Source organism: Pavona decussata, unplaced genomic scaffold (assembly GCF_977016875.1).
Source record: "Pavona decussata unplaced genomic scaffold, jaPavDecu1.1 SCAFFOLD_46, whole genome shotgun sequence".
Lineage (NCBI taxonomy): Eukaryota > Metazoa > Cnidaria > Anthozoa > Scleractinia > Agariciidae > Pavona > Pavona decussata.
This window is the reverse complement of record NW_028145468.1, coordinates 47603-74812: the sequence shown is the minus strand read 5'-3', so window position 1 is coordinate 74812 and position 27210 is coordinate 47603. Positions and strand designations below refer to the sequence as shown.

The 27210-nt window shown below is 38.3% G+C and overlaps 4 protein-coding genes and 1 pseudogene across 5 annotated transcripts; all 5 read left to right on the top strand.

The window, feature by feature from the left end:
* The first annotated feature begins 1165 nt into the window (after positions 1-1165).
* LOC146482282 (uncharacterized) lies at positions 1166-12753 on the top strand. 2 transcript variants are annotated; one of them, XM_085107155.1, is made up of 2 exons: positions 1166-1302; positions 10602-12166. In XM_085107155.1, exon 2 carries the CDS (start codon positions 10614-10616, stop codon positions 12069-12071), a length of 1458 nt encoding a protein of 485 aa, XP_084963281.1. In that variant the 5' UTR covers positions 1166-1302; positions 10602-10613; the 3' UTR covers positions 12072-12166. The 2 variants fall into 2 exon arrangements, with proteins under 2 accessions (XP_084963281.1, XP_084963280.1); XM_085107154.1 differs by lacking the exon at positions 1166-1302 and adding an exon at positions 4408-4547 and having other exon boundaries at positions 10602-12753.
* LOC146482283 (adenosine receptor A3-like) lies at positions 7270-10577 on the top strand. The gene has a single exon (XM_085107156.1). It carries the CDS (start codon positions 8398-8400, stop codon positions 9337-9339), a length of 942 nt encoding a protein of 313 aa, XP_084963282.1. The 5' UTR covers positions 7270-8397; the 3' UTR covers positions 9340-10577.
* A 3456-nt stretch (positions 12754-16209) lies between the features above and the next one.
* On the top strand, positions 16210-17926 carry LOC146482281 (melanocortin receptor 5-like; annotated as a pseudogene).
* A 4669-nt stretch (positions 17927-22595) lies between these two features.
* On the top strand, positions 22596-23893 carry LOC146482280 (beta-1 adrenergic receptor-like). Its single transcript, XM_085107136.1, has one exon. It carries the CDS (start codon positions 22919-22921, stop codon positions 23891-23893), a length of 975 nt encoding a protein of 324 aa, XP_084963262.1. The 5' UTR covers positions 22596-22918.
* A 2565-nt stretch (positions 23894-26458) lies between these two features.
* LOC146482279 (olfactory receptor 4D2-like) lies at positions 26459-26905 on the top strand. Its single transcript, XM_085107135.1, has one exon. It carries the CDS (start codon positions 26459-26461, stop codon positions 26903-26905), a length of 447 nt encoding a protein of 148 aa, XP_084963261.1.
* The last annotated feature ends 305 nt before the right edge of the window (positions 26906-27210 follow it).

The following is a 27210-nucleotide window of genomic DNA, read 5'->3' as shown; positions in this document are numbered from 1 at the left end:
GCGACAGCAGGAACTATGTTAACGGTCCCCTTCATAGAGGGGCTGGGCTTGCATTGTATTTTGAACATTTATTTTGTTAAAAAAAAAAGCCGAAATATAAATGCCCTGCAACTGTAGAAATTTGAGTCTCGCTAACTAACCCCCAAAGCGTGAGTCGCCGTTTTATCAAACTCTGAAAGTGCTTCTCCCCTCCTTTCAAAGCCACCTAGCAACACATCCATGTGCATTCACGAAGATGCTTTTCCAAACGTGATAGAAAATTCTTTGTTCTGTCTGTTTGAATTTTTTTTTTTCACTCAAACGAGATTAATTTAATGATAAACTCCTAATCCATTGAAATTGACATTATCATTTAGTTCGAAATGAGGAACGAAGGTAATGATCACTATTTGCGGTAACTAACTACTCCAGTGCCTCTTGGTGCGTGGTTTTGTGCCAAGTATAATTAGCTATCTCCAAAATGTCACAAATCTAGTCGCAATTAGCTGCAATTTATAACTGCGGTTTCCTCAACACAAATCACCAGCTTGACTCGCAGACTGAAGAAAATACTATGTGTTTTAACTCTAGACTTCCTGCTCAAAATGTGGGGTCTTTTCTTAATGTACTTAACTACTACAGTCATCCGCAAATCGGAACTGAGGAAGAGCAGATACTGCATTGGAATGTGTGCTTATATCAGGGTTCTCACGTAACTGCGGAGAGTCAACAAGGGTGTTTTATGGCTGCGCTTGCTGGAATAATCGGGATCGACTGCTATTTAACAAAAGCTCATCTAATCGGGTAGAATAGCCGGAGGGGTGTTTATTGGGAGATGGGTGTTAATTGAACCTCTGATCCCTTGCTTGCAAAATTTAAAGCACTCTTTCAAATGAGCAACTGTCGTTTTCTGTTGTCGCTCTAGCCTGTGACTGATAACGGTTAGATTTGCAGGCAGTTTCCGGAAGCGATTTTTTGAAAACAGGTATAAAACTTTGCAGAGTGCAAGGACCTCATTATAATTAATGAAAAAAATAAGAAGAAGAATTCATTCCAAACAGCTGGATTATTAATTAGTCCATGGTAATCAAACTCCATGCCCTTTTTTAGCTGGATTTTATGTCAAGAACTTGCCGTTGGCTATCGCCAGGCCACAAGATCACAAATTTATTGTGATATATATCTGAGATAGCGAGAAAGGCACTCCAAGAAAAAGAGCCTTCGTAACCTACACCTGACATATCTTGAAGTCATCTTTTAGGCTCTCGCAAGAGTGCTTTGAGACGTACATATACAGAAGTTTTCTGAAGGTCTACAAACAAGGTAAGAGCGCGACCTTTGTCAGATAACGTGCAAATTGCAGGCATAACATGTTGTTGAATTTCAATTTAGCAGTTCGCTATCACTATACAGATTTACAACTTTTGTAGCTCTTGAACCTTCGTTCAGTTATAGGTGACGAGTTTCGGCATCCGATAATACTCGAGCAAAGGAGGCGGAAATGAGCCTTAATTAATACACATTTTTTTTTACATATGTCAAGACAGTTAACAGTATTAGAAGGTAGATTTGCCTAGGAAGTTTAAAGAAATGAAGTCATGATATTTTACTGTTATCGGACTGCGACTCGAATCAAACAATAACCACTGTGTAACGGTGCAACTCCGGCCCGAATGAGAGCAGAATTTGTAGGTAATTAGACACGCACACTGCGTGAATTGCTCAATTCCCCTTTCCTCAATAAGGCTATCTGGCTGATGAAAAGTCTCCTTAGCCAAGCAAATGACATTTAAACTAAAAGAGAGTACAAAAGAGAGATACAGGCTATAAATATTGACCAATATTGAAAACGGAACTGCTGAAGCCACAGTTACTTCAGTCGTAATTTAATGTTTGAAGCCTGGATTTCCAATTGTGGCGAAAGTTAATTATTTGGTCTGCATTCGGGCCAGTCGCCCGCCGGTCTAATTGATAAACCCTAGATTGTATTGGATTCCGTGAACTTAGCGGCGGAGTTCGAGTCTGTTTAAAGTAAATACAGTCAATACTGAACGGTGTGTCGAAACTCTTTTATCTCAGAATCACAGATATAAAATTGAGTTAAAACATAAAAAAGCATGACATTATCTTTGCATCCACAATCCAATTGGCAAGCAACCTCGTTCCCAGGGTCTCTCCTCTTCACGTCCTGGGAACGAGGTTGATCGGCAAGCTTTTTCAAACTGCCAGTTGCGCGCCATGTTGCTCTCAGATGTTAGTAACATATCAGAGTTCCGTCTGTGTGCTTCCATACACACCAAGTAATTTTCTTGATCAAGTGAAATTTTTCGCTAGGAGAGAATTAAGGTTAGTCAGTAGAAATCGCTGAGTGAGACGAGTTTTAACATTGATTCCGCAAATGCAGCCGATAGTGGCCTGATTAGGTCATTGGTTCGAGTTTTCGTTCCTATTTGGGAGAATTTGCGTAGACTTCCGCATGTTACCGTATCTTTATTGGTAAGTAATGAACTTGTAAAGAGAAATTAGATAATGGTCATATAAACTGAATAAAGAGTTTATTCGGAGTAGACAACTTTAACCGGCTCAAATAGGTATATAATTTACTGCTTGTCAGTGATTACGTCAACTTTACCCTACCTTATTCGGTAAGGTATAGGTAAGGGGAAAGGGGGGGGGGGGGGGGGGTTAGAATTTGTACAATCCATGTAACGTTTTAGCCCAAACACCTGAACTGTCTATATCTTTCCCTAAAGGTGTAAATTTTTTTCAGTTTACTAGATAAACAGCTGGGGACTAGCCTGCATGTATTTAGACACTTTGGGCGCTTCCATTTGTGAAAACTGGTAGGCCAGTTCAATCATTTCGCAAACGGAATACACCAATTAGAACGAAAGTTTACATGCCACTCTTTTTTAATTGCTTCAAAATGGTAATGCCAAGGAAATGGGAAAATGTGTTCGTTATGATAGGGGCTTGTTCCCTTCTTTAACGAATTTGTGAAAGGGCAACCAAAATCTTTGTTATATCGAGTTAATGTTTATTTGTTTTAGATAAGAAAGATGCTAAAGCGATGTAAAAAGCGCAATTTTTTATAATGGTTATAGAACATCAGTATGGGAGTATCCTTGGGGGCCGGAAGGCGGTGTTACGGAAACCCTCTAGCTTTGTTGTAACATAGCCATGAAGATAAAACAAAATAAACAAGATACTCAGTGTTTTTTTGCAATTTCAAGTTTTTGCACCAGGAAAGAAACGTAAGAATAAATCTCAAAGGAAACAATAAAGAAAACAAAAAATAACTGAGTGGCATAGCAGTAATCGCTTTGACCCCTTAAATATCGTCTCTTTCGTATTAGTATAAATCTACTAGTGTTCTGTCACGAATGCTGCTCGCTTATTGGCTACGCTACTCACTATCTATTCTGCGGTTAATGTTATAGATAGTGAGCCGGAGTGAGTAGTGCCTTGCGTGACTTATTTATATCATTATTCAATAAAAACGTGAACCTGTCTCCTTGTTAAGTCTGGAACATCTATTAGATTTATACTTAAACAATTAGATTATTCGCTCTCAATTTCTATCGCGTGATAGTGATTCGGGCTTCGCCCGGGTCAAATATCACGCGCTAGAATTTCGAGCCCATAATCTAATTGTTAATTTAATTAGCGCTATCTTTTGTTCAGAAAAATTAGTTTGTTATATGCTTGAAACAACCAAGACTGCAAACTATCGATATGAAGTTATATGACTAGCTGGATCATCCACTGTTATTGATTTTTACAATTGAATTTATAACAATCGATAATGAGTACAAGCCCATTCCTGTCACGGTTATTTTCTTATCGATTATCGATATCAATCGATAGCAATCGGCGATGGATTTCGATTGTTAGCGATTGTATCGATTGATTTCCGATATTGATTTCAATCGATTGACTCTCTGCCGCACTGTGGTGCCGTGTGAATATGATCTGATCGAGGACAATTATCTCTCCCCTCCCTCCCCCCCTCCCCACACATACCACACCTGGGGCTAATGGGTGGAGAAAATGCGGTCGCGCAAAATACTCCCCGGAATTTTGCCTCGGGGTTTTGAAGTGGGGAAGGCGTCGACTCAGCAGTCAAAGTATAATTTGGTGAAAATACGTGGCAAGTTCTTCGTATTGAGAAGTTGGCTTCCGCCTTCCATAAACTCAACAATTTCAAACATTTTTTTTCTCTCTCGATTCCTAAAATACCCACGCAGTGTTAAAACGCTGCTAGAAACCCGATACAAATATTTTTCTTTATAAATCTTGTGTGCTTGCACTGGATGGGCCAATTTTTTTTTTTGCGCGGGGAAAAACTCTCCTTACCCTTGTGTGAGCCCGCCGGAAGACACTCCCCTGGGAGGGGCGCATGGTAAGAGATCAAACCTGGTTTGACATCCGCTACTTCATTATCACGATCGCTGCATGATCATTTGACAGAGTATTGATAACTGTTGTGATGTACTTCGCACTGTGAACTAATCTCGCGTGCTTCAGGGTTTTTTTCTGCCCTAAAAAAGCAAGCTGAGAATCACAAGGTGGGTATTTCATTGAATCACTTATAGCTTACCGTACGCGAAACTTGTTCAGTTTGACTTTCGAACACTTTGTCGAAAGGAATTTCTGTCGGCCGCGTTATGTGTGGTATGATGTGACACGCGCTTCTTTTAGCTGCCTGCTGCATTTCTTTTAATGATGTACCTCATCCGCTCACGATATGCATGGGGAATGGAAGATTTCTCTTCGTGAATACCTAATGAATGCATCAACATCACCGTGATAGCTACAAAGGCCTTCTCTCACAACAGGAGTCGCGATAAAAGAAAGTTACGAATTCTACGAATTTTTCCCGTATCACCTCTTAATGTGTAATGATGGTTCCGCTTTTAACTGATAAAAAAAATGCTGCCTAGATCTGTGGCAGTTGTATTTCTCTAAAACGGCATTTACTGCATCGAAACTTCATAACTGACTGATTCATCATGCATGTTTCAAACATTGTGCTATTAGCCTTGATTTCCCGCTGCTAAAATTCTCCACGTATTTAAAAGCTTGTCAATGAAGATTTACAAATTGTCCATCACATACGTAGCTTGAAACCCACGATACCACACTGCTAAATTGCAACAACATGTATAAATTTTTCCACAATTTGGAAGCAACCTCACGAAAGCGGTGGCGGCCGAGTAGCTAGAAGTATTATTATAAACCGATTAGACAACTGAACAGAAAAGACCTTTGCGTTGAAAAATATTTCTTTGTTTACACAATCGGTGTCTCCAGCCAAAATAAACATGATCCTGTCACAGATCTGTTCACGGATTGACACAGATTTCACCAAATGAATCATTGTTTCGAACGTTTTGCGTAGATGGTTTTAATTTCAGCTTAGTTACACTTTGTGAGCTACTGAAGAAGTAATTATGGTTTACGCAATATTTTTTTCTTAGGCCAATTGACTCCTTTCTCGATCGTTTTAATCTGACTTTGTTTTGAAAGTTTTGTGGGCATTGTTCTTTTGCCTCTGCCAATGACCTTTTGTCCCAAGATTTTTTTTTTCGTGGATTTCACCGGATGGTATCAGTTAATTGGATGGACGACTTGCCTGGCGCTAAAATGTAATGAACCAGTACGATTCAAGTAATATATTGCCGGTAGAAGTTCTTAATTATATCACAACAAGATTTCCGTTTATTCCTGTTCTTTGGCTTCTAGATGATTCGAGAGTCGAGACTTCTATCTTAAATTCTTTCAAAAGATAAACTGATTACACATTTCGGTTATCCCTTGCGGCCTGGGATGAATGACTAGATTTAACATGGGCACCCATCTCGCTATCACGCTATTATCGTGATGTTTCAAGTATTTTGTTGGGGCAGTTTGATCTGTTTGGATTGTTTGGAGTAAACACGAACTTTGAATTCTCAATCTCCGTAGTGCTGTTGGCTTTCCGAATGCCCTAGCTGGCTTCATTTTGTTCTTAGTGTAAGCGGCATTTTTATCCGTCCGTAAAATGTCGCACGTAAGATGGCATTGCATTTCACCAAAGAAAACTCCAGTTTCATTAAGCCCGAATCAGTTCTGAAAGATAATCGCCCAAACTGATCAGTTGTGGACTTGGTGCCGACGTGTCGACCCCCGATTAAGTGACGTGTTTTGCATTATGACTTTTGCCAAAACCGAAAGCACCTCTGTCCGATTTCAATAACACTACAGGAAATGAACTGCTGCCATTAAAACAGCACCACGAGAAACAATTGTTTTCACGCTTGAATTCATTTTCAGTCAGTATTAAACCAATTAAACAACACAAACGTGAAGTCTAAAAGGTTTTAAATACAATTTTTTTTTCAAGTTTGTTTTAGCCGAGGATTCCTCTACTTATTGGGCACATTAATAACTTTCATTTTCAAGATTGTCTGCACTCCATTATAATACAGGACAATTGCCAAAATTCCCCCTTCGTGACTCTCCCTAACTGAGTCTATCAACACGCACTTTTCGTTGAAGCAATGGCGCCGGCGGCCATAGTATCTGCACGTTCGATCATGTTTCGTTTAATCGTAGCCTGCGAACACAGACGTATTTACGGCTGTCGAGTGGTACCCGCTGTCGAGATTCTCTCCGCCGAAAAATAACGTCGTGTCCTTTTTCGTGATGTGTGATAACAACTAGGGTCAAAGATAAAAAAAAAAAAGTAAACTCGGAGAAAACGTTGACGTGTTTTAAATAAGACGTGTGACACTTATAAATACGTAGAATTTCAGTATTACCTTTCAAACAAAAAAAGTATTTCAAACGTGCATATGCTGCTGTTGACAACTTCAAGTATTGTTTTTACACAATCGGTATTTCACACTTCGAACTCGTCAACAGAAATACACAGCGTGATATCCTTTTTCTGCTATGAAAACAAATCGTTTACCGTTCTCTAGTTATGGACTAGGGTTTCAAATGTGTTTTGCAATAAGTTACGTGTCGTTGTCTCGCTTAGGAGAGAAGATTTCGGATTTTGGTCTCACTTTAGGGTGTTCTGGGCAAAACGCTCTTATATTTAGCAGTGAAGGTCTCGTGTAGGGTTGCACGGGAAAAATGTCTCTGTTTTTAAATGGTCTCTTTTAGGGGTAAAAAAAAAAAAAAAAAGAAAGAAAGCTTGGGCCACGCCCAGATTGGTCTCCTTTAGAGGTTTAATTGAAAATTTCCGACAAGCATCCCCTCCCCTTTCAAATGAGATTGTCCCCCCTCCCCCCCCCCCCCGAATCGGCGCCCACTGGCTAACTTGCGATCATACCCTCACTCCCATAATTTTAACGTTCCCATTGATACAAATCCAGTTTGTTGGCTATTCATAGTGACCCTAAAAATAGTTGACCCTTAATCGCCATACCTTCGAATAAGCGTCTTCTTTTAAAATATGAAATAAGTTACCGGGCGCATATTGTAGGAAAATCTATCAATTGCAGGAAAAAACTAAATAGTTGGCCTTTAAAAAAATGCTTGACTGGACTAACATAACAGTCCTTGTTATACTAGAACAATTTTTTCATAATTCCTCCTTATTAATCCGGCGCTTGGTGAGATTTTTTTCATGGAAATTTATTGGAAGATATGATGTCGCCTTTAAAAGTAAACATAAGTCTCGTATCATTTTACTTTGCAAATGACTTTTTGGTACTTCAAAAGGTTAAAAATCTAAGAAACGTACTCGGGAGAGCACTATCCTGAGGTCTAAGGTACATTTAGCGACCAGTGGGAGTCGTGTTTTGCCTGTCACTGCATTATAACATCCGTTGTAAAGGTTGATTCTTTCGAGAGTAATTTTACATAATTCATTTTCATTTTCAAAAGACGAAAACAAAGGGAAAGTGTCTCATAATGGCTAGGTGTTTAATTTCTCAGTTGTGTGGCTGATTAGGTCTCTTGTAGATCCTACGTCAACTGACAGCATTATCGTTCGCGGTCCTTTGCAGTTTTCACGTCTGGTTTATAAAACCCCGAAACAAAATCAAACAGTCATCATCGAGAAACAAAAGGAAATCAACCTCTAAGTCCACTTGTCCATATGTTCTTTGTTCACTTGTTTACCATGTTTTGATTTGTTTACTTATGACGATTTATTTAGCCATAACTGTTTGATTTAGTATCTTGGGTTTTCTCACTACTCAAGTGTTGCCAAGTAATTGTCAGTAGGTAAGATATTGAATGTATAATGACGTTCAATACCGATAACACAGCTGCAGCAGGTGAAAATTTCTATTATTGTCTTAACTTGAATTCATTTAAAAAGACAAAAAGGAGACGTCTCAAATGAACGCGTAAAGCAGAAAATTATATTATAAATATTACGTTTTTCCAACTGAAAACTCGTTCCGCCTAACGCTCCAAACGATGGCAAGCAGTAGCAATGGTGAAGACTACGAAAACACACCGAATCTGAAATCCACGTTTTCAGCAGGGCTAATTGTATTTCTTTCAGCTTTAAACATTTTTCTTTCCATCACTGCATCCCTGGGCAATGCTTTGACCCTACTTGCTCTTCGTAATGTGTCTTCTGTTCATCCACCAACAAAGCTTCTGCTGCGATGCCTGGCAGTGACGGATCTGTGCGTCGGTCTAATTTCACAACCCCTTTTTGCCATCCTTTTGCTGAATTCTGTTACAGAGATAAGCGTGAATGTCTTTTCCTACGCTTTGCAAATAAATCCTGCTTCAAGTTTTATCCTGAGTGGAGTATCCATCTTCACCTCGACCGCCGTAAGTGTGGACAGGCTTCTCGCCCTGGTGTTGGGGCTGAGATACAGAGAAGTATCAACTGTAAGGCGAATGTTTGCAACTATATGTTGTTTCTGGCTGATTTGTGTTTCCGGTGGCTTAATGTACTCCTTTTGGAGTAAACTTGTCGCTTACTGTGCAGTCACAGTTTTTGGAATGCTGTCTCTTTTCATCTCAATTTTCTCTTACAAGAAGATCTTCTTCATACTACGGCAGCGCCATGTTCAAGTTAACGTCCAAAACGAGCATGAGCTAGCTATAGTGAGAAGAGGGATTCCACTGAACCTAGAACGATACAAGAAGACGGTTTCTAGCATAGTGTGGGTGCAGTTGGCCATGGTTGTTTGCTATGTGCCTTTTCTTATCTCAGTTGTATTAAGAGCGATGATTGGATGGCGTGGTACTATGACAGCGGATGTTGTTTGGATATGTGCAACCACGCTACTTTATTCTAACTCATCAGTCAATCCAATTCTTTTTTGCTGGAAGATCAAAGACGTAAGGCGGGCAATGAAGAGCACAATCAGACGATTGTTTTGTTTACAGTACTGTAGTTAAAAAGATTGTCATTCTGGTGTTGAACTTAAAAACGGTAAGTATCATTCGAAACGGCACTGGCCGTCAAGTTCATTGTAACTTTAAATTGTAAATAGAAATAAAGGTGAGCACGTCGAAGTTTCGTTCTCTTGTTTACCCGCACAGTTAAGTGATGCGTTTCTTTCTATGGCAACCGTACTTATGAGATTTGCCAATTTAGATGGTTAGAAGGAACATTGACAATTTTAAAAAGATTGCATAAAACCATAAGTGCATTGAAGTATTGGTGCTCAGACATACCACACATTTTAACGTCCTTGAAAGGTTTCCTTGTTAATCTTTAAAAATACGAAATAAATCATTGAGCTATAAATCAGGTATAAATCACGGTATAAATCATTGAGTTAAAGAGCGATTGGGGAAAAACAAGATTTTAAAAACCATCCTGATCGAAATGAAAGACGACAAAGTTAAGGTAGGATAAACCGTCAGGAAATATTAACTGAAGAAGCGTAAAGCATGCTATGCGAACCGAGAATGCTCAAGGGATTGTCATTGCTTTTGAGTGAATAAAGATAGGGGTGTAGTGGTAAAATACAACCTACAAAGATATTACAAATATTTTGCCCAATCGTCATTTTTGCATATCTTATTGATTGCTGGAAATGGTTTTCCTACCTATACACGTCAGCATTTTCGCGCAGAAATTTTTAACTCTTGTACATGCGCATGAGCGCCTTTATATCGCATGAACGCTTTCGCTCACCGAGAGAAAGCCGCTTGTTAGACAGGCTTGCAACTTGCAACTGTTCATACTAATCGAGAAACTTTGTAAAGTAAAAAAGCAACTCAAATGTTTTCTGTCCACATTGGCATTTTGGCATGTATATTGCGTGGTCCAGCACGTTTTGAAAACGAAACTTCTTCAGTCCAAGATTGGCCTTCGGTCTATAGTTGACCGACTGTTTTCTTAACTACATGCATACATACCGTCTTCTTTTGAATGGGATCATTTTGAAGTATGTTTAAATAATCAGATAATTAGATTATTCCTCTTAATTTTCTTCAAGCGATAATAATTGAAATTTGAGAATCGGCACGGAAGGAAACTATCTCTGAGACCTAAAGCTGATTAAAACTTCTTTAAAAATGTCTCCTTCGGCGATTATACAGACCAAGGTGACCCTTAGACAAATGATCGAAAGCTAAAGACATTGGTAGAAAAGATAAAATAAAAAATACAGCGATTAATTAAACATATATTTGATTATTTTCATTTTCAGGAATTGTTCACAATGGGGTTAGTGTGTGTGCAGCTTCTCATAATTGTTCTCGTCGCCATTTTGAATCAAACCACAGCCGTCATTGATGAGAGACACTGCTTCTTGAGACAGAACAGGACTTGCTACCAGTATTCACTCACAAGAAGGCAGAGCATGACCTGCTCCGTGACTGGAAATATATTCAAGAATTGCCAGCAAATCTGTAATGCGGGAAACTGCAATCTTACCTGCTCCTCACCAAATGCATGCAAACAACAATGCTATGGAAGCCTATGCAAGTCTCTTAAATGCAATGCTAAGAGTTGTAACCAATATTGTATTCGTGGGCGTTGCAACATGATGTGCACTTCTGAGGAATGCACCCAGACGTGCAACGTGGGTGGATGTGAAATGAAGTGTCCTGAAAATGCCAAACGTTGTATTCAGAAATGCACCCGAGGAAACTGCAAAATGCATTGTCCACCAGGAGTGCAATATTGCCAGCAAACATGCGAAATGGGACGATGCACGATGCTCTGTGAGGGTGGAGAATGCGCACGTACATGTCGGAGAAGCAAATGCATTTACAGTGCTAAACCTGAAAATACAACCGCTTTGACTGTCGTATCAACTTGCAATCAGGCAATAGCTCCCAGGCAAAACATTTGCTATCAACACTGCATTAATGGGGATTGTGAAGTCGAGAGTGTTAAAAATTATTCAATGCAGAGTCAGGCATGTTATGGAGGTAACTGCAACCTTAGATGCAATGCAGGAGAAAAGTGCAGCCAGGTTTGCGTCGGACGACAATGCCAGCTGATCACTTGCACGTCGGACATTTGCATTCAAGAATGCATCGCTGGAGGATGCCACATGGAATGCTACTCAAGGATTTGCACTCAGATTTGCAGAGGGAGTAACTGCAAAATGGGCTGTTTATCATCCAGTTCAAAACTCTGTTACCAGACGTGTACTGGAGGAGGTTGTTTGACATCGTGCGAAGGAGAAAACTGCAACCCTAGATGTTTTGGCGGACAATGTAGTCACTCTGTTTACCAGCCCCCTGGTATAACAAGAAAATCATCTTGCGACAACATTGAGGATGAGACTTGCGTTCAAACGTGTCAATCGAAAGTGGGTTGTGCACTGGAAAACAGGCCTTCCAATCCTCTGCAAATATCCAACCAGACTTGCAGCGATGGTTTCTGTCATTTGAGTTGCACGGGTTCTGACATTTGCCACCAGGATTGCTCCGGTAGGAAGTGTTACACGGCATCATGCAATGCAAGGGAGTGTGAGCAGGTTTGCAATGGGGAAGATTGCGGCTTGATGGAGTGTGATGCAGATACGTGCACACAGAAGTGCTTTGGCTGGGGATGTCATCTAAAGTGCCACCCTTCTGTACAGGTCTGTAATCAGATCTGTATTGCTGAGAAAGGAAGGTGCTTTCTCGAGTGTTGGGCCCACCGATGTGTCACGACACTGCTATAACTTTTACATTAAAATCGCCGAAAATTGGAACTTGTATATAATTGTAATTGGAACTTATATATATGTTAAGGATCAGTTAAGCCAGTGAAATTTGTTCAAAGTGCGACCTTTTTCAATAGCTCCTCTTGGTGACTTCAATGATAGATGACTTCTTTGTCGTTGGTATCAAACGAAGAGGAAGAACAATATCCTCTATGAAAGATGGTTTACTGAACGCGCGTACAGGAGCATCTTGTAGCTCTTCGTTGTTCTATCAGTTATTATGCTCTGTTAGAGCTTAGAAAAAAGTGCAACGGCATTACTATCGAACTCATTTAAACAGTAGGACTTAAGAGACATAGTGTATGTATTTGGTGGAGCTTCACGAAGTAGAATATAAGTTTTTATTTAAACCCTAAAGAAGAGAGTCACAAACTACACGCCATGTAATATTCCTCAGTTAACCCCTCGCAGTAGTGCAATAAAACTATCATATAACCTCTCTTCTTACATCTTTGCTAGTTTGGGAATTCTGCACAGAATTTCTTGAATCAAATAACAGTTTCGCAATAAATTATAGTAGAAAGAAGATAGAAAAGGTCACTTACAGTAAATAGGATAAGACTGTTCGGATTTCAATGCCACATGAGATGACCTAATAATGAAAAAAAAATAAATAAAAGAAGAAGGCGAAGAAGAAGAACACTTTTTGTTTTCTGTGTCAACTTTTTACGCAATCAAATACCTTCTATGTCGGTATTAAAAATATCACAGCTTTCTTTGCTTTCTAAAAACTCTAATATATCATCCAGTTCCTACCACAATAGGTTCATAGCTGAACTGGACGAGAAAGAAACTAAATTCGCCCCATTTTAAAGGATCCAAGAGGGACTTGGATTTCGGATTCCGCACCGCGGACACCGGGTTATAATGACTGGATTCCGGATTTCATAGTTGGGCAAGAATCCAGATACCTAATATTTTAATTCTTGTTTTTATTTTTACTTCGGATAGCAGTTCCTGCTTTTAATGTACGAAATTGTGTACCGTATAATTATGATAAAATGGGGTTGACAGTACTGCGGGACTTACGCTGTTTGTCCATTGTGTTGATATGAGACTTTATAGTTTTGCTTTAACAAGCATGTCTTTGAGTGATTTTCCTTTTCTATAAGAGATCAAGGGAGGTTCCTTATATATCTCTCTGAGTGCTGGTTGGTTTTGTATTAAATACTAAATACCATTTGTGCATTAGAATGTTTTCAAACATGCTAGTGATGGCTGAAATTGTGTCAGAAAGGGCGCTTTCTGTTTTTGTGTTAGAGCTTTCTATCTGCGAAGTGAACTTCTGAGAAGATTTTGCCCACTAGACTATCAGGATAACCTCACGAGATCAGGGCGCGTTCTAAAGTTTTTAATGTTCCCCCGAAAGGTAACTTTAGAAGAGTTTTTCCTTAGAATCCCAAGAGCTTCTCCTTTCTCGAATCCTTTTTTTACGCCCGCTAGGTGGCAACTGTTGTAATTTGTGTACTGAAATGTTTCAGTATGTTTGTAATGTGTGCGCACGACGAGAATCTATTCTCGAATCTCTCTTCGTTATAGACTGTTGTGTCCAAGAATGTTGTTCCTAATTGTGAGACTTCAGCGATAAACTTTATAGTTGGATGGTAAGCATCTGCGTGGTCAATGAAATGTTTTTTTTTTCTTCTTTGTTTCCGTCCCACAAGGAAAACACGTCGTCAATGAACCTTTTCCACGTTAGTGTTTTTTTAAGGCACTGCAACTGAGATCTCCTTTTCTATTGATGACATATAGATATTGGCAAAAGCTTCGGCCATGTTCGTGCCTATGGCAGTTCTGTGTGTTCGGAGAAGTGAAGAAAATTCCTCAAGCCATTTTCTGCAGACAAAATTGATTAGCTTTTGTTTACGAGTCCTATATGTTTACGTTTTTTACAAGGGATGATTACCCAATTTTCGGGTACAGAGTAGGCAAGAATTTTTAACGTTGTCTTAAAATTGCCTTCGTCTCTATACAAGCCAAGGTGGTGGCTTTTGACAAATTGTGCTATTTTGCTGAAAGAAAAAAAAAGGCATTGGACTATTTTGATTTTTAGGGAATTGCCTACAATACGGTTCCTGTACAGTTTCCCACCTTCGTCCTCGTTGCCATAGTTCTAAATCGATCCCGAGTTTTTATAACCACAGCTACTTCTTCTTGAGAAGAACAGGATGTGCTATCAGTATTCATTTACAAGAAGACAAAGCATGACCTGCTCCGTGACTGGAAAAAAACACGGAAAAGTGTGCTCATCTAATAGATGAAATACAGAAGCCATGCAATGAGAAGAACCAATCAATAGGATAGTTCAGTTTTAAAAGTGTTGACTCAAGCATCAGTATTTAACTAAAATTAATTAATTGTTTAAGAGAGTAATTTCTCGATATTCCCCAGTTATAGAGCGTATGCAGGTGACGTCATCGCCGTCATGGTGGTGTACCCTCATCAAAAGTTTTCCATTAGTTTATGGCAAACCAACATGGCTGCCACACAATTGGTTCATATGGCATGGTCCATTACAATGCGACGCGCCACCCAAAAACAATGCCATTACAATGCGACGTAGCCACCCACAAAAACTTATTTTACATGTACAAGTTAGCCAATCAGGATACGCGAATTTGATTAACGGTCACGCCTCCTTGCAAAGTTTAACAGGCAAGCGACGCAACAACAAATTAGTGAAAACATGTCGAATTGTATTTTATGAACAAGGAGGAAGATTCCTGATTGGCTAACTTGTAAAAAAAGGTAGGTTGGGTGGCCACGGTAAGGCGCGTCGCACTCAGTAAGATTTTGTTGTACATAGAAGAAATTGGTCTTAGTCATTGGAAACTCGACATTTAGGGAAAACATTATTTCTGCGAGTCGTCCTAGTTACAAATGATTTATTGATACCTCGTCCGCTGCATGCATGTGAAGGCAGAATGTTGGACATTTCGTTTGGAAACTCAAAGGTCGCAAAACTGGCCTTGAGTCACAAAAAAGGCGATTTCTTGCATAATAAGGTTGGAGAAATTCAGAAAATTAAATCAATGATATATATGATTTCTTGGCACGTCTCATATTAACGATACTTAATTGAGTTGATAATTATATTATCTCGGTATTGTAAAATAAATATATATATCTTATTCGATGGTTTTACACTGTACATATAATACGCGCTGAGATTTTGCAAGTTGTGTAGTATTTTTCCGAGTCCCGAAGAGGCGAGGAAAAATACAAGCAATGAGCAAAATGTCCGCGCGTATTATATGTAAAACCATCGAATAATAGATTTATTATCACACTACTAAAAAGATTTTGTTATTTTGGCTTCACTTTTCTGGTAAGATTGTTGAAATACACCACGCTCTGTCCACCAGTATACGGCGTGTGCGAATGACGTAAACAACAGAGAAAGCGACTGAAATGGCTTTTTAAAATTTGATTGGTTCATATTTGCTCTATGGCAAACCGGTCAAACCAGGACACTACAATGTATTGCGGTCTTATATTTTGCGCTTTCTCTTGACCTTATTTGGTGAAATAAAAAAAAATAGTGGAATAATAAGAGGATTAGCCATCGTTATACTCCAATTCCTTCATTTTTCTTCGTTTTCAATATTGTAGCTATGACTCAGTTTGATTTTTTTCTTAGGCCTTCTAACAGCAAACTCACATTTTACAATGACAACACTGCTACAGCAGGTGATAATTTGAATATTCATTTCTGTCTTTCCTTTAAAATAATTTATGAGAACAAAAACAAAGAAGCGCTAATCACGGAAAGCGCAGCGGATGAATCATATCACGCGTTCTATCAACTGAGAACTTTTTGAGCTTAACTCCAAACGATGGCAACCGCCACCGACGGTCAAGACCACTGGGTGCCAGAGTTAACAACAGGGATAGCTATATTTCTCTCATCTTTAAACATTTTTCTTTCCATTACTGCAACCCTGGGCAATGCACTGATTCTAGTTGCTCTTCGTAATGTGTCTTCTGTTCATCCACCAACAAGAGTGTTGTTGCGATGCTTGGCAGTGACGGATCTGTGCGTCGGTCTAATTTCACAACCACTTTTGTCAGCATTATCCTGAATTCTGCGACAAAGATTAACTTGAATAGTTTACTTTCCAGTGTAATGTCCGTTTCAAGTTTTACTCTAAGTGTAGTATCCGTCTGCACACTGATGGCTCTTAGTGTTGACAGACTTTTCGCCCTGCTGTTGGGGCTAAGGTACAGACAAGTTGTAACTTTAAGGCGAGTTTTTGCAGCCATATGCTGTTTCTGGTTGATGGGTATTGCATGTGGTTTTATTTATTCATTTTGGAGCCACCTGTTGGTCTACATCACAGGCGCAGTTATTGGAATACTTTTTTTATGCGTCTCAATCTTCTGTTACACAAAGATCTTCCTCACACTGCGACAACGTCAAACCCAAGTTCAACTTGGAACCGGACATGAGCGAGTGACAGGAGCCGGATTCCACTCAACATAGCACGATACAAGAAGAGCGTTTCTAGTATAGCGTGGGTACAGTTGGCATTGGTTGTTTGGTATGCGCCATTTTATGTCTCAGTTGTAGTAATACAGTTTTCTGGATGGCGTGGTATAACATTGGATTTCATTGGGGCATGTGCAACCACTCTTTTTTATTCAAACTCGTCCCTTAACCCGATTCTGTATTGCTGGAAAATCAAAGATGTGAGACGGACAATGAAGGTTACAGTCAGGAGCTTGTTTTGCTCGCAAAGTTAGACTAAAGTTTACGTAGAACACTTAGCCTGCCTCAGATTTGCCGACATATGATAAATCATGTGGCTAAGAGACCGAACAAACGTTTAACGGACTGCCCTGTATATTTATTGTTAACGCCATCTCTTACACTCATAGCCTAAGCAACAAGAGAAATTTATTATTCTACCTTGTCGTCAGTAGTGACAAGCTTATGAACTCGTTCATCATTCACAATGACAATGAATATGCTACATAGTTATTTAATCGTTTTCTTCTTAAGTACTTACGTTTCGTACAAAAAAAAACATGTTTTAAATTTCATCTCTCCATTTTTTTTAAGTTTCATCACCTGTAAGTATATCACCATATGTGATTCAGTCGTTCTGCTTGCAACATACGGCTTACAATTAACGGTTCATCCATCTACTATCCATCTATTCTTTATTAGTAATATGAGACTAATATGTAAATTTAATTCAGAACATTAAAATTTGCTTTTAAAAGGGCTAAATTAGTGATCTGAGCAGAACCGAACCAACCTGGATTGTAAAACTTTTCTTACTTTACGCGTTTCGTTGGACTTTTACTAACTTTCTCACGAAGTGTTTTACAAGCCGGGTTTACAAGGGATAGTTACATGCTTGTATATGGACACAGAACGTAAATCGTACAACTCAAATACGGATTTATAATAACGTAAATGTAAAAACTGACGTGCCTTTGTTTATGGAAGTATGCATTAATTTTGGTGATTTCCCAAAATTAAAAACTACTTATTAAAGAGACATGTGCGAGTGTTTGTGTTTTCTTTGTTTTGTTTTCTCTTTTTATATGTATATCAAAATTGTACACTAGAATAATTTCTCCATATTACCCCGTTATGGAGGGTATGCACGTGGCGTCATCGTCGCCATGTTGGTGTACCGTGTGTTAGCTTCTAGTCATAAGCACTAAGTGTCCTTTACGTCTCCTCGCCACAGTTACAATCCGTTCTTTTGCGATGTATACGCGTAAAATTGTAACATGTAGGTCTGCCGTGTGACAAAATAAATAATAAATAATGATATAGAAAAAGACCGTTTACTCATTAAAACCCAAGCATGGTTTATTTACAATTGGTGATTTAATGTATTTATTTTTCACAAAGTAAACAGGTACAATGATTTTGGGTTTGACCCTTTGAATAAGAGACGAATAGGCATAATTAGGGTATACTGCCTTAATTTTGCATAGTTTTGACTATTTAGCTATGGACTTTTTTTTTTCGTTCCATTTTTATTTCAATGAAGCACAACACCAGCAATAGAGCTACAGCAGGTGATAATTTGAATATTCATTCTTGTCTTTTCCCTAAAATCAATTTACGAGGACAAAATTGAAGAAGCACTGATCACGCAAAGCGCAGCCGATCAACTTTACCAAGTCCTATCAACGGAGAACTTTTCGGTTTAAAACTCCAAACGATGGCAGCCGGTACCGACGGTCAAGACTACTGGGTGATAGAGTTAACTGCAGGGAAAGCTATATTACTCTCATCTTTAAACATTTTTCTTTCCATTACTGCAACACTGGGCAATGCACTGATTCTACTTGCTCTTCGTAATGTGTCTTCTGTTCATCCACCAACAAAACTGTTGTTGCGATGCCTGGCAGTGACGGATCTGTGGGTCGGTCTAATTTTACAACCGCTTTATGTCAGCATGATCCTGAATTCTGTGACAAAGAAAAACATGAATATTTTACATTACCTTTTCAACGCAACATTTGCCTCGAGTTTCACTCTGAGTGCAGTATCCATCTACACATTGACGGCTCTTAGTGTTGACAGACTTCTCGCCCTGCTGTTGGGGCTGAGATACAGACAAGTTGTAACTTTAAGGCGTGTTTTTGCAGCTATATGTTTTATCTGGTTAATGAGCATTTTATTTGGCTTCAGTTACTCGTTTTGGAGACATCTTGTTGTCTTAACCACAGGCGCAGTTATTGGAATACTTTCTCTATGCATCTCGTTGTTCTGTTACTCGAAGATCTATCTCACACTGCGACAACGTCAAGCCCAAGTTCACTTTCAAAACAGGCATGAGCGAGGGACAGGAAGCATTTCACTCAACATAGCACGATACAAGAAAAGCGTTTCTAGCATAGCGTGGGTGCAGTTGGCATTGGTTGTTTGGTTTGTTCCATTTTATATCGCATGTACTATAATACTGCTTTCTGGATGGCGTGGTCGAACATGGGATTTCGTTGGGGCATGCGTAACCACCCTTATTTATTCCAACTCGTCTCTTAACCCGATTCTCTATTGCTGGAAGATCAAAGATGTGAGACGAGCAATGAAGACCACAGTCAGAAGCTTATTTTGCTTACAAAGTTAGTTAGGGCACTTGGCCTGTCACAACTTTCCACACATTTTTATCAACCATGTGTATAAGTGCCAGAACAAACGTTTGACACACTGACCTTTATATTGATTATAATTTACAAGTCTCCATTTATAAGATAGAACAATAAATTATACCTGTTTTTTCAACCGACGAATTTCTTACCCTAATAATTTTAAAGTAAGTTAATGCTACGAGTTTAAATCAATAAGGAAGCAATTCTAGAATCATGTCGTAAAAGCCACAAATCAGACCAATAAGGTATTATAGCTGTTAGCCGCTAAAGCAATCACTTACACTCATAGCCTAAGGAAGAAGAGATATTTAATTTTCCGCATTGTCGCACTGACGGGCCGATGAACCCATTCATCATGCACGATGTTTTAATTTTATCTGTCAGTGTTTTTTTTTTTTTTTTTTTTAATTTTCATTAGCTGTATTTATATTTTAACCTCATATGTAATTCGGTCGTTCTGACTGCAATTAACTTTTTTTTAATATGAATGTCTAATTTTGGGGATGAGGCTTATTATTACATTATTTTAGAGAAATTTGAGCTTGAAAAGTTCTTAAGATGTCCTTAACACGTAGACGTGAGCAAGACACCTATTATTTGGATCAATTGGACGATATGGACTAAATTTTTTGACATGTATTATTTTATCAGTATTTATACTGCGTGTTTTAAAAACCTTTGATCGTAATAAAAATTTTCTTCGCTGACTCTCATCCTGGGTAATGTTTTAGTATGTTCTTAAAGTTTAGTTAATCAGCCTTAACGTTCTTATAAAAAGGTTCTTAAAAAAGAAAAGTATTTATGGTTTTTAATTAACGATTTATCGATCTATCTATTGTTTATTCGTCATATCAGACTAATGTGTAAATTTAATTCAGAACGTTATGTGTTTTCAAAAAAGGCTAAACTAGTGAGCAGCACCGAACGAACTTCAATTGTTAAAATTTTTATCGTTCTACGCGTTTCGCAAGACTATTAGAGTGTGTTAGAAGTGATAGTTACATGTTTGTATATGTACACAGAACGTAAATCGTACAATACGTTTACGGATTTACGTAAAGGAACAACTCATGACGCATTTAGTTGGGGGAATTACAAAAATTAAAATTAATTGTTTAAAAAAGAGCTGTGTTTGTGTGTGTGCTTTTTCTGTAAATCGTACCCTGGAACAATTTCTCGATATCACCCCGTTATGAAGCGCATGCACGTAACGCCTAACACCAGCAATAGAGCTACAGCAGGTGATAATTTGAATATTCATTATTGTCTTTTCCCTAAAATCAATTTACGAGGACAAAATTGAAGAAGGACTGATCACGCAAAGCGCAGCCGATCAACTATACCAAGTCCTATCAACGGAGAACTTTTCGGTTTAAAACTCCAAACGATGGCAACCGGCACCGACGGTCAAGACTACTGGGTGATAGAGTTAAATGCAGGGATAGCTATATTCCTCTCATCTTTAAACATTTTTCTTTCCATCGCTGCAACACTGGGAAATGCACTGATTCTAGTTGCTCTTCGTAATGTGTCTTCTGTTCATCCACCAACAAAACTGTTGTTGCGATGCCTTGCAGTGACGGATCTGTGGGTCGGTCTAATTTCACAACCGCTTTTTGTCAGCATGATCCTGAATTCTGTGACAAAGATAAACATGCATATTTTATTCTACCTTTTACGTGTAATGGTTGCCACTGGTATTACTCTGAGTGGCGTATCCATCTACACATTGATGGCTCTTAGTGTTGACAGACTTCTCGCCCTGCTGTTGGGTCTGAGATACAGACAAGTTGTAACTTTAAGGCGTGTTTTTGCAGCTGTATGTTTTTTCTGGTTAATGAGCATTTCATGTGGTTTCATTTACTCCTTTTGGAGAAATCTTGTTGTCTACACCACAGGCGCAGTTATTGGAATACTTTCTCTATGCATCTCGTTACTCTCTTACTTGAAGATCTTTCTCACACTGCGACGACGTCAAGGCCAAGTTCAAAATCAAGCCAGGCATGAGCGAACGAGAGGAGGGATACCACCCAATATAGCACGATACAAGAAAAGCGTTTCTAGTATAGCATGGGTGCAGTTGGCATAAGTTGTTTGGTATGTGCCATTTTATATCTCCGTTGTAATAATACTGGTGTCTGGATGGCGTAGTATGACGGTGGATTTCATTGTAGCATGCTCAGGCACTCTTCTTTATTCCAACTCGTCTCTTAACCCGATTCTCTATTGCTGGAAGATCAAAGATGTGAGACGGGCAATGAAGATCACAGTCAGAAGCTTTGTATTGCTTCAGAGCTAGTTAGGCCACTTAGCCTTGCCAGAGATTCGTTTACAGTTTGATCAACCAAGTGCGTAAATGACAGAACAAAAGTTTTCCGCACTGACTTTTATATTTATTACAATTTATAGTTCTTCCCCTTATAAAATAGACCAACAAATGATACGGTTTTTTTAAACTGATGCATATCGTACCCAAGTGATTTTAAATTATGTTAATGCTACCAATTTTAATGGTTTAGGAGCAAGAAAAGAAATTCTAGAATCATGCCGTAAAACCACACTTGAGTGGAATAAGGCATTCTAGCTGTTATCCACTAAGGATATCTCTCACTGTCATAGCCTAAGGAAGAAGAGATATTTAATATTCTCACTGTCCCACGGACAGGCTGATTAATACTTTCATCATGCAACATTAAAATGACTGATATGCTACACAGTCATTTAATCGTTGCCCCCTTAAGAGCTTTTATAGTATATAGTAATCGATGTTTTTAATTTCATCTCTAAATGTTTTTATTTTTATTTTTTTGCATTTTTTAAAGGTTTCACAATCTGTAGGTGGTTATATTATACCACGATATGTAATTCATTTGTTCCGACTACAATATGTGGTTTTCATTTAACGATTTATCGGTCCATCAATCTATCTATCTCCCTATCTGTTCTATATTACAGTAGTCATATTGGACTGTAATATAATATTTAAATTTAATTGAAAACGTTAAATGCCTTTTTAAGAGAGAGGAAGAGCTAAAAAGGCTAAGCTTGTGAGCATGAGGAAAATATTTGAATTGTAAAACTTTTATTATTCTATAAAGGTTTCGTTCGCTAACTTCATCGCTGAGTTGTTTTATAAGTGATATTTACATGCATGTATATGTACACGGAACTAAATTTCTAGTCATAAGCATTAAGAGTCCTTTACGTCTCCTCGCCATAGTTACCATCTTCTTTTGCTTTATATACGCTTAAAATTGTAACATGAATGTTTTGCGTCTGACGAAATAAATAATAGATAATGATATCATTAAAGCCCAAGCATGGTTTGTCATTGGTGATTGAATCTAAGTAGAGCAGTACAATGATTATGGGTATGATCCTTGAAGTAGACGATGGTCAGGCGTGATTAGCTATAGACTCGAAATTCCTTAATTTTGCCTAGTTTTGACAATTTAGTTATCGACTCAGCTTGATTTTGTTTCTTGGGCGTTATAACACCGATGTCAGTCAATTTTACAATGACGCACAAATAGAGTTACAGCAGGTGATAATTTGAATATTTATTATAGTCTTTTCTTTTAATTTATGAGAACAAAATTGAGGAAGCACTGATCACGCAAAGCACAGTCGATAAATCATAACACGTTCTATCAGCTGAGAACTCTTTAAGCTTAAAACTCCAACCGATGGCAGCCGGCACCGACGGTCAAGACAACTGGGTACCAGAGTTAACAGCAGGGATAGCTATATTCCTCTCATCTTTAAACATTTTTCTTGCCATCACTGCAACATTGGGCAACGCACTGATTCTAGTTGCTCTTCGTAATGTGTCTTCTGTTCATCCACCAACAAAAGTGTTGTTGCGATGCCTGGCATTGACGGATCTGTGCGTCGGTTTAATCTCACAACCCCTTTATGTCAGCATGATCTTGAATTCTGTGACAAAGAAAAATATGAATATTTTACATTACCTTTTTAATGCAACGTTTGCCTCGAGTTTCACTTTTAGTGGAGTATCCATCTACACATTGACGGCTCTTAGTGTCGACAGACTTCTCGCCCTGCTGTTGGGTCTGAGATACAGACAAGTTGTGACTTTAAGGCGAGTTTTTGCAGCTATATGCTTTTTCTGGTTAATGAGCACTTCATTTGGCTTTATTTACTCCTTTTGGAGACATCTTGTTGTCTTCACCACAGGCGCAGTTATTGGAATACTTTCTTTATGCATCTCGTTGTTCTCTTACTCGAAGATCTATCTCACACTGCGACAACGTCAAGCCCAAGTTCAATTTCAAGCCCGGCATGATAGAGCGAGAGGAAGCATTTCACTCAACATAGCACGATACAAGAAAAGCGTTTCTAGCATAGCGTGGGTGCAGTTAGCATTGGTTGTTTGGTTTGTTCCATTTTATATCGCATTTTTTGTAATAGTGCTGTCTGGATGGCAGGGTACAACATTGGATTTCCTTGCAGCATCCGCAGCCACTGTTCTTTATTCCAACTCGTCTCTTAACCCTATTCTCTATTGCTTGAAGATCAAAGATGTCAGACGGGCAATGAAGACCACAGTGAGACGCCTGTTTTGCGGCTTACAAAATTTGTTAGGGCACTTGGCCTGCCACAACTTTGCACACATTTTTATCAAGCATGTGCATAAGTGACAGAACAAACGTTTGACGCACTAACATTTATATTTATTATAATATTCCACCTTTGACGTACTGACAGGCCGATGAAATCATTCATCGTGCACAATTACAATGAATATCCTTTTTTAATCAATTGCTCTCTTTGTATCACCATATGTAATTCAGTCGTTCTGACTGCAGAGGCTTAATATTATTATCTTATTATTTTAGGCAATTAGAGCCTGAAAAGTTCTTACACCGGTTACCAATAACACGCGACCTATCGCCTTCAAAAAGACTCCGATAGAGTTGCGTTTTGGTGGACGTCAATCAAAGAAAAGCCGTTAAAATTGTTTTGAATTCAGAGAACATTTCAAGGCAACAGAACGAAGAAATGGACCGTTTTATCCGCTGACGGATGGTAAACTTTATGAAAGTTGATTTCCAAGACAGGTTATCTAAAAAATACGCATTGTTTCGGACGAAGCCGTATTTTTTTTATAAAACATTTGAATTCGCTACACCTGACAATTAAATCAGCGATGCGTGCAAGTGAGCAAATGATCACGTGCAGTGAAAATCGATTTTTTTAATTCAAAAATACCTTTTATTTGCGCTTTATCTGGCTAGAGAATCAATTTAAATAAAGTTTACTATCTCTTAGCGAGGTAAAATTCCTAGTTTCTTGCAGGGTTACCTTGGAATCTTGTCAGAATTCAAAATAATTTCAACGGCTTTTCTTTGATTAACGTCCACCAAAACGCGACTTTATCCGACACTTTTGAATGCCGTAGGTCTCGTGCTATTGGTAACGGCTGTAACACGTGGACGTGACCAAGACACCTATGATTTGGGTCAATTGTACAATATAGACTGAACTTTTAGATGTATTATTTTATCCGTATTTATACTGTTCATTTTAAAAACACTTGTTCGTAATAAAAATGTTCTTAACTGACTCTTAGCCTGGGTAATATTCTTCAGTTCAGTTTATTGTTTTGCCATAAGTTGTACAGGAGCAAGAAAAAAAAAACTAATTATTTAAACACTAATGGCGAAGAAGCCAAAGGGAAGCCACCAGGCTTATAAGGAATGGGCTCCCTCAGCTAAGTAATTAAAACAAAGTATTATCATAGTTACACACGAGACAAAAATCAAAGGCAGAGCTAAAGTAAATCTCAAAATATATTACATAGTCTTATTAATCACAGTTAGGCTAAAAAATGTGAAAAGGAAAAAGAAAAAGCAGAGGTAAATAAATAAATAAATAAATAAACATGTAAATGAATGTCTATGATAAGAGGAATACTTTTTTCTTCTCAAAGACTAGTTAAGTTACTCTCAGCCTCAACGTTCTTATAAAAAAGATTTTTATGAATATATCTAAATAGTGTACATGGTTTTCACCCCGATGATTTATCGATCTATTTATTGTTCATTAGTCATATTAGACTAATATGTAAATTTAAATCAGAACGTTATTATTTTTTTAAAGAGGCTAAACTAGTGAGCAGCACCGAACCAACTTGAATTGCAAAACTTTTAGTATTTTATGCCTTTTGTTAGACAATCGCGAACTTCAACACGGAATTGTTTTACATGTGATTGTTCCATGCTTGTATATATACACAGAATGTAAACCGTTCAACACTTCTAAAGACTATTTACGTAAAGAAAACAACTTTTGAAAACGCCTTATGCATGACGCATTTATTTTGGGTATTTAACGAAATTAAAATTAATAGTTAATAAGTGTTGTGTGTGTGTTTTAATAAAATCGTACACTGAAATAATTTCTCGATATTACTCCGTTATGGTGCGTATACACGTGATGTCATCACCGCCATGTTTGTGTACCGTATATTAGCTTTTGGTCAAAAGCATTAAGAGATCTTTACACCTCCTCGCTACAGTTACCATCTTCTTTTCCTTTTTATACGCGTAAAATTGTAACATGTATGTCGCCGTGACAAAATAGATAATAAATAATCATATAGAAAAAAGACCGTTTACTCATTAAAATCAAAGCATGGTTTATCGTTGGTGATTGAATGTGGTTATTTTTCACTAAGTAAACCAGTAAAGTGATTTTGGGTCTGACCCTAGAAATAGAAGATGGCGAGGCATCATTAAACTCCATTTCCTTAATTTTACCTTGTTTTGACTATTCAGGTATCGACGCAATTTGATTTTGTTTCTTCGGCCTAGTAAAACCAATGTTCCATTTACAATGACGCACAACACCAACCATAGAGCTACAGCAGGTGATAATTTCAATATTCATTATTGTATTTTCTCTCAAATTAATTTATGAGAACAAAATTGAAAAAGCACTGATCACACAAATCTCAGCCGAGATAATTCATGAGCCTATTGACCTATTAAATGGTCGAAAATACATCACGGACAGTGACTTTATATTTATCGATAAACCTCTCCCTTATTAGTATACGGTGTTTTATCAGCTGATAAAACACACCTCATTAGTATGCTGTGTTTTTATCGCTTTATGGGGTCTAAAACCGGCGCCTCGTGGTTTTAAACCCGGTAAAACACTCCTGCTCGTTTTTTAAACATTCACGCTTAAAACTCCAAACGATGGCAGCCGGCACCGACGGTCAAGACAACTGGGTACCAGAATTAACAGCAGGGATAGCTATATTCCTCACATCGTTAAACATTTTTCTTTCCATCACTGCAACACTGGGAAATGCACTGATTCTAGTTGCTCTTCGTAATGTGTCTTCTGTTCATCCACCAACAAAACTGTTGTTGCGATGCCTGGCAGTGACAAATCTGTGCGTCGGGCTAATTACACAACCACTTATTGTCGGCATGATGCTGAATGCTGTGACAAAGATAAACATGAATATTTTATTCTACCTTTACAGTGTAATGATTGCCTCAGATATCATGACTCTGAGTGGAGTATCCATCTTCACATTGACGGCTCTTAGTGTTGACAGACTTTTCGCCCTGCTGTTGGGTCTGAGATACAGACAAGTTGTAACTTTAAGGCGTGTTTTTGCAGCTGTATGTTTCTGAACTCTGGTATTTCTTCTATTAAAGTCCAGCTGAAAGGGACTTTTCTGTTCCAAACCTATAAATATACCAAAGAACTAAAATAATGACAAAAGTGACTCAAAATAACAAACCTTATCATTGATTCTGCAAGCAGTTACATCCTAGCACCGAAGCGGTAGAAATCAATAGAAAGACGGCAATATGGAGGCTCGTTCTGGTCAAAATTAAACAATTTTCAATTTCATCGGTAAACATACAAATTGATATTGCAACACATTTTATGGCCGTATAATGAATTATTTTTAAACACTGTACTATTTTTACAA

What these genes read in the sequence shown, in the direction of transcription:
- LOC146482282 (XM_085107154.1), top strand. Translation starts at nt 10,614, where the DNA reads ATGGGGTTAGTGTGTGTGCAGCTTCTCATAATTGTTCTCGTCGCCATT.
- LOC146482279 (XM_085107135.1), top strand. Translation starts at nt 26,459, where the DNA reads ATGGCAGCCGGCACCGACGGTCAAGACAACTGGGTACCAGAATTAACA.
- LOC146482280 (XM_085107136.1), top strand. Translation starts at nt 22,919, where the DNA reads ATGGCAGCCGGCACCGACGGTCAAGACAACTGGGTACCAGAGTTAACA.
- LOC146482283 (XM_085107156.1), top strand. Translation starts at nt 8,398, where the DNA reads ATGGCAAGCAGTAGCAATGGTGAAGACTACGAAAACACACCGAATCTG.